Here is a 16,032-nt window from a genome sequence, read left to right on the forward strand (position 1 = left end):
AAAAAAATTAATTTCAGTATTATCCTTTAGAATATAAACTATATAAAAAACTGATTATATAAAAAAGTTGGGGTTCTTTTTAAGATAATAATATAAAAATAACTATTTACTGAATGAATTCTAATTCTGTTCATCTGCTTAGGCAGTAAAAATGACAAAAATTATACACAGACTTTTCAAAATTAAGGGAAAAAAGATCTGAACTAAGACTGCTTATCAAGTTCTTCAACTCTGCAGAACCCAGAAGTTATTTTACTTTAAGGACTTTGGCAAACAGGATCTTCTGGAAGGGTTTAAAAACCAACAAAAGTTCAAGTGAAAACCTGTATGATAAAAGATACTCCTCTGCACCAAAAAATCCCACTGCAGATGTCTTTTCAGCACTTTTTCATCTAAGGTGACTGAACTACATATTAAGCTTAGACTCCTACAGAACACACTGCATGAGAGAAAAAATGAGTATCAGAAATTTTACAGTGGACAATTACTTAAGAACTATCTGTATCTAAATGTGCAGTAATCCAATTAAGTTTCTATTTAATATTGTAATTATCAAGAACACAATATAGTGATTTTATTACCAGAGTAAGCAGCTACAAAGTACAGTGAACTGTCATTTAAGACAGTGTCAGAGCATCTATGATAAACAGCACATTGGCTTAAACTAATGCACTATATGCCTCTAGGGAACGACAGACTCAGAGACTGGGTTTTAACATCAGAATCTATCCATTAATCTTGACTTAAATATAATCTACTGTGCAGTAAGAGGAAGAATGGGCATTCAATGAATTATCTGTTTGAAATATAGCAGGAGCATACTAATACAAACATATAGCAGAAAGTATCAGTTTCGGTACCATTTATAGTGTATTGTTGGTTCCACAAACCCTGAACTGCATTTTAGCATGAAGTTAAAAAGTCCGATCAAACGGCCAGCAGGATGGGAAGCACGAATACCTCAGCACTATAACTTTGGCTGTGTGGTTTTAAGAATAATGACAATATTTAAAAATACTGCACTCATCGATGTTTTAGTAACAGGCTATGGACATGAAAACAAAATAGTGAAGAAAACAGCCCATATGCAGGCAGAATTCCCACTCCAAAGTACAGGGAGGATTTGTCTTACTAATGTATCCAAGATCGGAATCAATGAATCTATAAGGAATGTTGTGCTAATTGTTTTGAAGCCCATTACAGCTGCCACTGCTTCAGGCTCTCTATGGAGTGACGGAGCGCTGCTCCTGCGGTCAGACAGAAGCGCTCACCTGGCAGCTGGTGGTTTGCAGGAGGCAGCAGGGGAGGCACAGGGCCACCGGCCATGGGACTGAAGTTCATTAAAGCTCCTGCACCAAACACACCAACCAAAGAAGTTAAGGTGTGGGCTGAAGTGATGACAGCAATGAACATGGAATACTACAGGCCAGAGGGGAAATGCAACCCCACAAACTAACTCTTGATGTTGGGAGAGGGATTCATCCTCATTCTGACATCCAGCATTTCATCAGTTTTAACTCTGGTAACTAAGGCTGATAGGTGTAAAGAATACAGAAGCAAAACTAGTTCTCTGCTCTCTGGTATCAGCATGAATGCTTAAGCTCACTGTTTTCATATATTCAAGTATTTAAATTTCTACTTTAAATACCTTCTCTACATATATAGACATATTAATTGATGAGAAAAACAGCAAATGCCTTTTAATGAAGAAATCACTCCAAACTGCAAAATTACACAAATAAAAATTATATTAATATATTTACTGGACAGTTCCAGTAAAAAGACTGCACATGCAGAAGTGTTCATTTGCCATTCCACACTATCAGTAACAAAGGAAACTTCTCTAATGAGAAATTCTGTCATTAATTCCAATCTGTACTTCAATGAACTTTACAACTACCTTTTAAAAATTTTATAGTTGATGAGAATGTTTTCTCTATACCTTGGGTTGCTTCAGTACCAGTAGCAGATAATCTACTTATAAGCCTCTTTGGAAGGCAGTAAAGTCAATTTTAAGAATGATTTTAAAAACTCAAAGTCAGGCTTCTATTTAAATGAAGAAAACAAATATGAATTTTCAATTATTTTGCTCTTTTTATATTTTGAACAGCAATTAGCAAAGCAGCCCCTTTGCCCGCCTCCCTAATGCTGTCAAGCTGTTGAGAACAGTCTGCAGCACTACAATGGTACTATTGTGAACACAGCCTGGGCTTCCTTCCCACAGAGAGTTAAGTGGGCAGTTCCTGCTGCCCATGATTGGTGTCCAGTGAAACAATACTTAAGAGCCAGGTTTTATCAGTTCCACACCAAAGAAGTGAAGCCAGGGAACCCAAGCCTTCATATCATGCTGAACCATATGCCAACCCTGCTGGCCCCTAAGGTTTATCACTAGGAATCAGGATCCATCATGTCCCCTGTGAAATTTCACTTCACATACCTTCTGTGAAATGCATGGCTTTGCTGAAAACTGACCTTTTTCCACAATTGGCATGAACAGATGGATGGTAACTATGGTTTAGCAAGCTGAAATTAAACGATTTTCTAATAGCATGCATTCTTCTGTGTTTGGGAGGAGAAGCATTCAGAAGGAGATTGATGTATTTGTGACTCATGGATTTATTCAGGTGCAGTTAATCGGCAATTAAACTATTTTCTCAACGCCTAGAAAGTATATTGAGATTAATTTGATTGGCCAGGCTATGGTTAGGACTCACGTCCTTCGGACTGCCATATGGTAACTCCAATTACTGTAACACTAACTTTTAATCCTTGCTCTGTTAGCTTACTCCATCTTTCCACTATGTGGTATATACAGAATAAACTACAATCTTTTTTGTCATAATTTTGACCCTGGGGAATATTTTTACATGAAGTACATTCCATCTCCAGCTAGCTATTTCCACATACTGCCAGGTATTATAAAAAAAGCCCTTTTTCAGTAACAGAAATACAGACCTGTAGGAGGACAAAGCCAACCAAAATGCTTGTTTCTATTAATTTTTTTTTTTTTTTTTTTTGGGTACCTATGATCTTCTAATCCCTCTGTTGGCACTGGAAAGCATACCCCAACTGTTTTGATTACCGTATGCAGAATGATGCAGCAACAGTTTGCCAATATCTTGTTCAACTCACCCAAAAACATCACTCTGTCTCACAACCATTACGGTTTTGCCAGTTTTGGTTGTTATAAATAATCTCCTACATGTCCCACCAATTTAAATGTCAGAATCAAACATATAGAATGCCACAACTTATTTTTATGTATACATGGCTTTTCATGTTTTAACATACAAACCTTGGAAGTTGTTTGCACATCCCTTATTTGTTATGAGGGTGAATTTAGTAAAAGGATTAAATCAATACACAATGCTGTTTTTGCAATGTAAAACCAGGGCTTAAATAGTTTAAAAACATTTCTTTATTTACATCTTAGAAATGTCAGGAAAAATTGTTTAATCTCCCAGGCTTTTATTCACAGACTTCTGAGAGCTATCAAAGAAATCTGTATGAATTTTAACACCTTAGGAGGGCAAGAGTCTTAACATTTTAACAAAGGGCTTTTGTTACCCAAAATGTTTAATTAATTAATAAGGTTAAGTAGGTATTAACAAAAAACCTGTCACTTTGAGTTACACACAAGGCAATCAACTCTGTGTAACACTGGATTAATTTATCTTTTTCATTCCAGTTTAAGGAATCGTAGCCTTCTCCCTGCAATTTTTTAAAAGGGATTTATAGACTTCAAAAACACATTTTATAATGAAAGAGTGATTCCACTACTAACTTTCAGCTTACAACACACAAAAATTTCCTCCCTTAAAACTATGCTTATTTTTAAACATATAAGAAGAAAAATTCCCTTTCTTCAAGGGATCTGTACTGACATATCCAGACTCAGAAGTTCTAGGAGGCTGATAATGCAGGTCACTGCTTTTCAGGATAGCTCACTGCCCTCCTTCTATTTTAAAACAGAATGCCACTGGCATAAGCCTACCCATATTTTATTGAGAAATCAGTAGAACCATTAGTTCTCCTTCAGATGGATAAATTATATTTATGAAAGAATATAAAAGTAAAAGAATCTAGAATATATTTTTTCAAACAGTACAAAAAGATTTGAGTCTCCCCATAAGTGTCTACTACATCGACAGAGCACTCAGGTCTTTGTAAGTGCAATTAATAGTAGAAAACTACATTACTACAGTCAATCAGTTTTGCTAACTTGATATTTCGTGTTTTTACCACTTTCAAGAGGGTCTCATGCATTTCATTAGGGAAGAGTAGCTAATAAATAAAGCTGTACTGCTGACTGAAATATGTTGTAGATATCTTGTGATAACAACAGCATGATTAAACCCATGTGCCTAAACTGTACCCCTTTAACATGTGCTTCAGGCCAGGCAGTTTCACTTCAATGCCTGCAAAGATCTTTCTGGAAACTATACTAGGACACATTGGGAAATAAAGTGATTTCAGACAGCCAACATGGCTGTCCTAAGGACAAATCATGCACAAATTTGGTGGCCTTCTACAACGGTGTTACAGCATTGGTACATGAGACAAGAGCAACTGATGCCATCTACCTGGATCTGTGCAAAGCACCTGTCATGATATCCTCGTCTCTAAATGTGAGAGACAGGGAATTGATGGGTGGACCACTTGGCGGATCAGGAATTGTCTGGATGATCACACTCAGAGTTGTGCTCAACAAGACAATGTCATGCTTCAACTTACTCCTCACATTTAAAATACATGAAAACCAAGTGAAATTTTGTGAAATTATGTTCACTACATGAAAATGTAGCAAACACAGCAGCCTGGTACACACATGTACAAGTATTTCTCCAGAAGTTAATTGAAGTGTCTATATGACAAACACTAAGGCAAGAGTTTAAAAGCCTATCACAAATGTTGGCTCAATCAGCTGTCTCTAGTGGCTAAAATCAAAGGCATTTAAAGTGATGCTTTGGAATTATTCATTGCAAAACAACCCTATTCTTTCAACAGGTAACTAATAAATGATGGCTGAGAACAGGCTTGCACTACCTCTGAGTTCCAATTGTTACTCGGGACACTGCCTACTTTTGCTCCCTGGTGTTGCATTTTTACTCTAATTGCATGATCAAGCCAATAAATTGGACTCAGGGGACAAAAAAACCCTACAAAAGTACCTACCCTGACAAAACCAGAGGTTTCAAGAAAATGCACTTCAAACAGAACTGAGGCAAGACGAGACAAGCAAAGGAGAGGTATCAAGGCTTGAAAGATAGTCATTAATACTGACAGATTACTGTAATTCTGGCTGTCAAGGTGATCGATTTAAGCAGCATATGCCAATCAATACTCTTCTCATTTACTGAGCAGCATGAGATATATAGTTAGGCAAGATGTCCCTAAGACAGGATTTCAAACCATACTTAACGAACATAAATAGCACAATTTATGCTTTGGAATCTTAGCTCTTTTTTCATTTAGCCCCTTTTTTGTTTGTTTGGTTTTTTTTTAATTGGGCAAACTTCAACATGATGTTATTCATACAGAAGTTATTTTAGATTACTCTATTGCACTGAATTGCCATTGTGCCAATTCCTTTACATATGATATTTCAAACGGTACTAATTTTCTATATAATGTATTAAAACGTTAATCTTGAACATGAACATTCTTAAATGCAGCAGTTATTTAAGTACTGTGCATTTTGCTTTTTTGACATTAGTGGTTTGTCATTCTGAGCATTTTAGCCATTCATGGCCACACAAGTAACCTGGTATTACATCTTTCTGGTATTTTCCCAGCAATTTTCCTTACAACAGCCTCTTTTTGTTCAAAAATACTTGCGAAATCACAGGAAAATACATTAATTTGATGTATTACTTCAGAGGAAAAGTAGAGTAAAGGTAAAGATATAGCTATTACAGTCATTGCATACCTACAAGGAGACACATACACACACACAACTCCACAGAGATATACAGAGATACAAGACTTTCCTCTTACATTTAGGTCTCTTAAAATGGCAGAGAAACTGTTACATGATTCCTTAAAACTGAAACACCTGAACAGTCCATTAAAAAAATCATATACTTATATACGTGTTGGAACTCTTCCGTTTTTCATGTTACATTGTTGTATGCAGGCATTTAGTTAATCACTCACATGTATAATTATTAAAATACCAAGTAAGTTGTCGGCAGAACTAGGATCTGGGAGAACACCCAGAGCAATTCAAAGTACAGGAAAGACTGAACATCATATTCTGTACCTTATGAGCCTTGCCTGAACTAGGAAAACAATTTTCACTGCTAGACAGTAAAACAGATTTCAGAAATAACTGTATTTTCTTCTGGAAAAAACAGCAGGGGTCATATGATGAACTTATCCATGTCTCTTACTTGAAATCATATCAGATAAGGCTACAACAGTAGACATCAGGGATGGAGTAAATATTCACTGAAATTCTGAAATTTGTTATTATTTGTATAAAATATATAAAGTAGTTTTTAAAAAGTGTATCAAGTATTATTTTTAATGTTGGTATTTTCTCACCTGTGGTGACAGAAGAAAATGAATAACAGGTATGTTAAAACCTTATTGAATGTCTTGTATCAAAAATGTGTTGCCAGAAATACAGCAAATTTCTGGCATATGGCAGATGAAAAAAAAATCTAAACCAGAAAATATTAGAAGAGCAATCTTAATTTCATGCATTATTCCTTTCACTGTACCAAAACTACGGGAGCAAGGATCCCTTATGCCTCTCCCATTTGATACACAGTTGTACCACTCTATTCACTTTTTTCCTTGGAGATGCTCATGCAGCTTTAAGATAGAAAACTTCCTGGAGAAAGGGAAACTGGCACTGCCAAAATCAGTGCTATCCAGTTTTAACTTCTAAGTTTCTGTACTAGTGAGAAATCTTCAAAACCTCCACAAGTTAGTTTGAAAATTCAAATACAACAAATATTCTTATTTAAGTGAAACAAATGTAGCCAGAAATCTGAAGAATACCCTTTGCTCACTGTACGTCATTAATAAAGAACACTTTCTTCACTTTTCCAGGGCCTGCAATTCTATCTTGAGGAAGGAGATGGTCAAGCAAGAACAACAGCAACATTACCAGTTCTAATAAAACACTTTCTTGGGGCAATTGAGTATCACCTCAAGAAAACAAGCTTTTTTGAGCAATCAGTTTCTAATACAGAGCAAACTTTTAACAAACCAGTCACAGACATTACTTTATTCATAAATAAGTTACTGCCTTGTCAGACACCATATGGGGTTAATACCTTCCCTTTTCTCTAGAAGACAACTGTCAAAAGATTAGCTACAGTACATCAAGTACCAACTGATTAGTCATACGATATCAAGAAAGTTAGGAGGATGTAAAATTTTCAGTTTTGACAACAAATATGAATTTATCCAATCATTCAGATTAAGATTTACTCTATAACACTTTTAGATGGAATAATTAAAGCAGCATTATTTTTTGCTATTTAAATGAATTGGTTTCATGTGACCAAAAAAAGTCTCCAAAAAGAAATGCAAGTTTTTGGCACTAGGTCAAAGACTTTGCAGATTATTAGAATGAAGTGAAAATTATGCTATGATGAATAAGGATAAAACAGTCATGAATATTCCAGGTATTCTAAAATACCTATAAATTTCAGATTTAAAACATGTTAAAGAGAATTTCCTACTGTGAGTTTAGCTTCTTACTGTGTGTCTCAGGTAGCATCTGTAAGAGGGGAATACTACGTAAGACAGAAAGTGTCTGAAATGCACTATCTGAAGTGCAGGTGGTTTGGAATATTTGTCAACCCTCCAGAATTTGTGTACAACGAAAAAAGTGACACTAAATTTTTCACAATTGCTATTTCACTCCCACAAGGTTTCTAGTATTTGTCCTGCTTTGTTGCAATAATTGTAAAAACATCTCTGAAGGTGCCTACTATGTCAAGGTGTACCTCCTGGCATTTGGCTGACATCTGCTCTTTATTCAGGAAGTTCAAATAAAATTTTATACGAAGCCACAATTTCTATTGTTCCAAATACCTAGTATTGGTCCATTTCCCACACATGGTTGATTCTGAATTTGAACGTGAAAAAGTGCTTGGTCTGAAAAATGAGCCATGAATAAAACTCTTCATATCATGAATTTCAACGCAATTTACTAAATATAGAGTATTTAACAATCCCTAAATATTGGCCTTCTTATTCTACATCACAGTGATGACAATTGTTCTCAACATTTATTACATTATTACACCTGCACTTACAAGTGTTAGAAGTTTTCCTAGCATATGTGCAGCTTGAGCATACTCAGGAGATAAGCATGCACTTCTTAAAATAATGGCAAATGAAATGAGAAGAAACACAGCAGCTATGAGACAGAGAGGGGGTTACTGCTGCTGCATTAGCAAGACACCACAAGTATTTTGTGTTTGTCACTTGCTTCCGTGTGCATGAATGCCACCTGCTCCTGAGGTGGTACTGATAGAAGAGAGCCGGGCAACAAAAAAATACTGGGGGACCAGAGAATCCTTGAAGGAGAAACTAAAGCAAATTCCACACACCAATGCAAAAACTCCACCCAAAATAGCCATATTCTCTTCAGACAGCTACAGCAATTAGTGTGTCAAGAATCAAATAAAGCAGGACACCTGACATGCATGACTAATGTTTGCTGATAAATCTGGTAAATTTTTAATTTTAGAACATGACAATATGGTAACACAGTATTCTGAGCAAAGAATAAAACCATAGAGAAGATAAAACCTTTAAAAATCATCAACCAAATCAAATGTTAAATTGTTTTGCTATCTAAGTATCCTATCAGAAATGTCAAAATAATGTCAGAAAGAGGATGGTGATTGACAGAATATGTCAGTCTTAGAAAGCTACTTTGAACCATACAACACATACTCAAAGTTGGAGAAGACTATAAGAGGGAGATGACCAGAATTTCTGGTATCCATGCAACCATTATTATACCATTCACACATACTACCACTGCCACCGTGATTAACAGACCAGCGCATTAAGGAAAAAGTTGCAATCAGGTTACATGAAAAGGACTGAATATCCCTGCTGATTACAAATGACAGCTGATTTTTTCAGTCAGGTCTGCACTTAGAAAATGCACTGTCTCGGAGGGCAGATAAGCTCTCCCTGGAAGTAGGAGGGCCAAACTCTGCCAGTTTCTCCCCATCCCACACACAGGCAAATCAACACAGTCTTAGTTTAATTAAGAGTTTACAGTGATCCATCACCACAAGATCTACAATGTGATATTATAAACATTCCTCAAAAATGGATAAGCACAGGCCTACATATATATCTTCAACTCCCTACTAAGTCAAAAAGCACCAAGTATTACACAGCACCAGAAAACAAACCACACACCTGCAGGCAGAGAGACATCCGTACACTCATTCTGGCTTTGAAATTAACTATTTCTGCTGGTCTACTACTGTAAAAAGAAGGGCTAATACAGAAATGTAGTGCCTGACACCTGTTTCGTTTGACAAACCTCAAGTACTCTTGTGCCCTTGATATCCACATTCAAGGATATCTATTAACCATCATCCAAATTCCTAATAAACTAGCACTGCTCTGTATATTAGAGATTCTTAAGTAAGTAAATGAAGATCAGTTTCAAGAACATCACTTCAGGATTCTCTTTCACTGACTCTGTACTGGCCCTGGACTTGCAGGAATCCTTGATCATCAGCTCCACTTCTCCATTTTGTGTACTTTCTGAAAAATAGCGGTTTTTTTCCTTTTTCCTCCCTCTTCAAATGTATTGTTTTCACCACTCTGAGCCCTCTTCTTCTTTGCTCCAGCAATATTCCAACACAAGGAATGGCCACCTTGATTAGTGAATCCTGTCTGTCTTCCACAAGAGACATTAATTCTGGTAGTGTCTCCAGAAAACTACTTAACCACAGACCATAAAATATGCCTGTACCCCACACCTTTTAGTTCACTACAAACTTAGAAGCCAGAAATGAACTGCTGCAGCCATAGCTAAAATATTCCTGAGGAAAAAAAGCAGAGGACAATAAAGACAGTCCTTGATGTTTTCAACTCCCCACTATCACAGGAACATAATTAGATTCAACTTTCAAATGTTCCCAGGTAACAGACCATGCCCATGTTACAGGAAGTGTCCACCACTCTTAGTTGGCCACTCATGTATGAGGGAAATTCCTTCTTGACCTCAAGTCTGGCCATGGGTTAAACACCAAAAGCATTTCCATGACATTTTTAATCAAGAGGTTTGTATATCACTGAGACTTAGGCCAGACTTTGAATTTTTGCTGTTCTCCACTGACACAGTTGACTCCATCAAAGCCTAATTTAAGCCATGAAAGTTTGTAGAGTTTTTCTCTAACTTCATGCCAAGCAAACAGCTTTTAAAGAACTTCCCACAACCCCATTTTAATTTTTAAATTATTATACCGCACAGTAAATAAAAGATACTCCAAGCCAGATGGAAAAGAATTCCACTGATGACTTAACAAAGCCACCCTTTACTATCAGTGCCCAGGCAACTGGTACCTCATAAGCTTACCAAGTGATGACATGAAACCCACCAACCAATGCTATCTAAAATCAAACACACATAATGCTTTCCACTCATCATGCTAACCGTACTAGGAGACGTATCAGCATTTTAATGGAGGCTACGTTATGTCATAAATGACATGCTGTGCTTTGATGCATATTAAAAAGTACAATTTGGAGAACTGAATTAAAGATGCAGTGCACAACTCCATGGAACTGGCCCATTCTTGGACATTGAGCTGGCAAGCTATGTCCAAGGAATATAATAAACCTTTCATATTCTATGAAGTTTAAACATACAAGTCTGTGGGGTTTTTTTGGTACTGGAAGTTCACTATTTCAAAGCAAATTGTTTTCTAATTGCTCATCGCTATACATCAATAAACTGCTCTAAACCATCACTTTTGGTGGTTGATGATGATGATGATAATACATTTTAAATTCTTTGACTAAGCTACTTGAGTAATGACAGAAAGATCGGACCTTTCCAAACATGAAAATATAATGAATCAACATGTGTCATCTACAGAAATGGCACAAACATCACTTAATGTGATCACATAAAACACATCCATCATTCATCTGTAAATCCATTTCATCATATCTAATCCAAAACTCTGCAAGTATTAACAGTCAGCCATAGAAAAAATAGTATTTTAGCAACAATCTATCACATGGCAAGTACTAGTATTTACAGCTTGGTTAGAAATTAAGCACAGAATTCTTTTGGATTAAAATTTAAACATATCTTTCAGTTTATGAAATTCAAAAATTTCTTGTTGATTTAATTAACAGGTTGATTTTATTCTGTTGATTTAACTAACAGAACTCAATCTTAAGTAAGGAAAGGCATATAAGTGACTGACTTACCTTATGTTTTTTAATTTATGGTTGATATATCTATTCTTCCAAGAGCAGCTCCTTCAAAACCTACAATTTCAGTTCCAACAACAACAACAGAAAAGAGGCAGCCTTTTCTGACACATCTACAAAGACACTAACATGATTTTGACATCAACCTTGTATTCTGAGCTGAATAACAAAATCTGCATGACGCAAGTTTAATAAACTTCTCACCTTGAAGGAAAGCAGCATTCTTGGAACTAGAAAATACAACTAAGTCACACTAACACTGGATAAATACTTAATATCTTAATGAAAGAAAGATTATTAACATCTATTAACATCATGATATTGCAATTTTAGAAAGACTACTCACAAAATGGTCATTAAAATAATTTTGTTAACAAAAAATGACAAGTCCATGCTACAAAACATTAGAAACAGGCAATTTTTCATCACTTGATCTATTCTTTATTTAATTAAAAAAGGAGGTCTTCATCTGAATGCTCTTCTATGGGTTTAAGTTCCCTAAAGGCACCATTGCCATTAAAAAAAATCCCTATATTAATCTGAAAAAAAGAAAAAAAAGCATGAATATCATATTTGTAGAACTGCAAGGGAATGTATATGCTTTGGAAACTATTTGAGTGAAAGGATACAAGTTTTGGTATAAAGGGATTAATGATTTCAATGCACGACTTGCATTTATAGCTGTTGCACGAACCATAATAGGCAGAATTTTCCCATTCACAATAGCACCATCAAAGAGTGGACCAAAAAACGGAACCTGAATAAAAAATTAAGAAGTTCAACATAAAGCAAGACAAGATCATAGCTATAACAATTAGCAATCAACATTAACAATAGAGCACTCAAATATATGTCTCTTTCCCTCCTCTTTGCTAGATAATCAAACCAGTTATTGTGTTGCAAGTCAGACCTTTTCTCTTGTAGAAATATACAGCCATGTAACTGCTTGATATCCTTGGCAACAGATAACACAGCATTTGAAAAAAAAAATTAAGCAACTATTTGAATATTATGTCTCATCAAAGATCATTTACAACATTTGCTGCAAAAATCCTAGGAACAGGCATGCATATGATGTTTATGAGGTTGATAGGCTAGATGATAATATTATAGATGGTAAAAAGCAACAGAAATAATTACTCAAATTCTAAAATATTTTTTATCATGGCTCTAGTTATTAACATGTTTATAATGACCAACCCAGTGTGAAAGTGTTATGCATTTACTGGTGCATTGACCCTCACCTTTTATTTATTTTTTTTTTCTTCTGTTCTTCTTCCTTTCTACATTATCTAAACAAAAAGACTGTAAGCCCTTTACAAAAGGATTCTGTGGTGAAAGTTTTGAGTTTTGCCTCTTTGGAACCTAACTGTAAAACCTTATTTGTGAGATCGGTAGAACACCTCAATAATTAGAATAGCTGGCCTGCAAAAGGTGAACAGAGCAGCCAGATCTTACGTTTTGGCATTACATTCCTCTCTAATCAATCATCATTTTGCAATTAAAACAGAACAAACCAAACCAAGCATTCAGAATTAAGTATCTTCACTTCCTGCATATGTGAATAAAGTTCTGAAGCTGCTGACAAAAGGCAGGAGAAGAGCAGCAAAATTTGTGCATCAGCTCAGCAAAGGGAGCAGAGTTTACACTGAATATTTTTCCCGCTAAGAGGAAACAAATGATGCAAAAGAATTTTAGATCCCTGTATTATTTTTGCCATTAGACATTTACTGTAGTTTTGAGAATACTGAAATCTGATGGAAGGCACTTTTTCCCATAAAAGGACTTCTTTTTGGACTAACAACAACTATTTTCAGCAGTTTTTGCTCTCCTCCTTAACCCACATGCTCCCAATAATACAACTATTTGTATCTGAAGTAGTAAAAGGAAGAATATACTTATTAGTTAAAAATATAAGTAATTCAACAGTAACAAGAATGATTATCATTTCATGCCTATCAATAGATAGATAGAGGCAATCATCATAATGAGGTAATCCTATTTCAGTCATACCACATTTATTAATATGACAGCTTGTAGTAACAATTTTAATAAAGTATAGAAATCCATGGCAAGTGACATCACACACAGAAGTTACATAGTACAAAAACTCATGACTGCTTTTATTCAGTCAGTTGAGTGTTCACAACCCTAAACCACCATTTTAAGTACAGGGCCAGCACTGACATTTGAGGAACAGTCATTAGAAGGAATGTGTGTCCCCATGCCTAAGGGCTAAATGGTCTTGCTTTATTGAATTCATCTCCAAATTCCTGTGTGGAGTTAAGAAAGTAAAAAAATAGGTTTGAGAGGAAAAAAGGGGAATATGACATGGATGGAGGAAGCTGGAACAGGTCATTATTTAACTACCTCGATTATGGATCAAATTTGATTAAAAAGTTCGACAAGTTTACTGTAATATTTAAATTACTATGCAGAATATTCTAGCTCTGTTTCCAGATTATGTTGTTAGCATCAGGCCTTTGTAATATGCACTGTACTCACCGAGCTCTTCCTTTTCCCTCATACCACCACTGCAACAGTCCATGCTTAAGACATCACCTTGTTGGATCAATCTTTATACCAAAACCTCCGATTCTAAACAAAACTCAGTTCATTTTAAACGCATGAAGGAAACACAAAAGAAAACAAACTCTTACCTCAGGCTTTTTCATGATCTGGATACTGAACATATGGTTTTTCATGGGATAGATAACTATAAGAACATCACCAAATTCTGTTGGAATTATTCCTCTTCTATAATCTCGAGTATGTTCTGACCAGACAATGTGTACTTCATCATTTCCTAAATGTCTTAGCTGGAAAATCGGGATAAAACAGCATCAGTTTGAATATTCTTAATTAATATTCTATGGCCATACAGCTATATTAAATGTACATACTTAAAAAGACAAACCCACTAAAAACATGTGAAGAAAAATGAGTAAAATAACCAAATTACACAACAGTTCTTTTACCATTTCAGTGTATCAGTTGACAGCACTGTCAACTAATATATTTTTATACATTGGTGTTGATTTCTATATATTTTTTATACACTGGTGTTAATTTCTATTTAAATCAACAGATACGTGAATATCTGGAATATGTATTTCCTACTGGAAGCTTAAATTTTGGTGATATTATCTCAAGAATGCAGAGTGGTTCAACCTGATATACAAAAATGTGCTCAAGATTGCCATCACTGATTGGCAGAAAATTACTAAATTCTGTATGAACTTCTAAAGTATATGAATGGAGATCTGTTTAAAAGCTACATATCTGAGAAGCTCCAAACCTCAGTTTGGAATTCTAGACAAATTCCAAACTGCCTACTACAAACAAAAAGCTTTTAAAGGAGAATAGCTACTGCATTCTCCATAGCTCCCAGAATAACTAAGATAAATGCTCATTTTCCATGAAACCTGGACACCTTTGTAAAAATAACACCCTGCTCCCCTACAAACTACAAACTGGTTCTTGATCTGGCTCAGAATGGCTGAATGGATTCCTCCAAAACTATGGTGTATCCTCAGATACAACCAGATTAAGGAACTCCTTGAACACTCTGAAATTATCTGCACTGAAGAACCAAAACGCTCCTTCTAATAAACATTATCATCTGATAACAAATGTTCACATCATGTAGCAAGGCTTTATGTATACTGATCGAATACATTCAGATTATTAAAAGTGAGATTCTTTCCAGTAAGAGTTATTTCTGAAAATTCAAACTGGAATATCTTTTTAATCTCCTAGTGCATCACCAGTTACTGACAATTACCTTCACCCCCATATTCAGCTCGTTTCCACAGCTTTAGGTAGGTGGAATTTGTCAAAAAATCACCTTGACGTTATTGAAAGAACTGCATTGAGAACTGCTGTTAACACGTAACATACAAATACCACTCTGAGCACGTGTAAGAAGCTATTCTATATAAAAAAGCAACAATTTGCCATAGCACTTTCAGAGCACCACTGCACTTCAAATAAAAGCAAAACACATGCACAGTCTTGAAAAATTTAATTGCAATTATTCACTTGTTTGTTTTACAAAACCTCCTGTAATGCCTCTGTCTTATCTGAAGGCCTACACCAGTTGTCAGTAGCAGACTCTAAAAAAAGGAGAAAAAGAAGCTGTCTCTGCTCTTCTCTGGTAGCTTTAAATTGTATCAGACTGAAGAACAGGGTTGTATTTCTATTAAAAAAAGGATTTACTTCAGTGTTGGACTCAGCAAAGGACAGGTGGCTTCAATATCCTATCTCTTTGATGCTCAACAAGTAATTTGTTTTGTCTGGAGCAGACTGCCTATACACCTACTCTAAAATGGCTTTAGTTCCTTTGAAGCCAGCTGTTCTCCCCACTTCTGTAGATGGCTGAATTATTTTTAACAACACTTACTTAGGGACACTCCTGCACCAACGCTTAAACCCAACCCACCAAAAGAATTGGTTATACCAACATTCACTACACTGAGCTTTATTTTACTAGATTAGAATAAAGTCAGACAGCAACCTGAATAGCTGATATGGAACAAACCACAGCTGAAGGACCCTTGGATAACACTTAACAATGACAAACATCATAAAAGA

The 16,032-nt window shown here is 35.6% G+C and overlaps 1 protein-coding gene across 11 annotated transcripts in view; it reads right to left on the bottom strand.

The window, feature by feature from the left end:
• The window catches only part of RALGAPA1 (Ral GTPase activating protein catalytic subunit alpha 1), a 133,292-nt gene that overhangs the window by 21,132 nt on the left and 96,128 nt on the right, over positions 1-16,032 (bottom strand). For all 11 annotated transcript variants that reach the window (XM_066188435.1, XM_066188447.1, XM_066188446.1 and 8 more), the window contains 2 exons: positions 14,100-14,258; positions 12,069-12,196 (listed from right to left, as the gene is read on the bottom strand). In XM_066188435.1, the coding sequence (XP_066044532.1) occupies positions 12,069-12,196; positions 14,100-14,258 (287 nt within the window). The remainder of the gene's footprint in view (positions 1-12,068; positions 12,197-14,099; positions 14,259-16,032) is intronic.

The sequence above is a fragment of the Chamaea fasciata genome, unplaced genomic scaffold, assembly GCF_029207755.1.
Source record: "Chamaea fasciata isolate MVZ Bird 193981 ecotype frontalis unplaced genomic scaffold, bChaFas1.0.hap1 SCAF_7, whole genome shotgun sequence".
NCBI classification, from domain to species: Eukaryota; Metazoa; Chordata; class Aves; order Passeriformes; family Sylviidae; genus Chamaea; species Chamaea fasciata.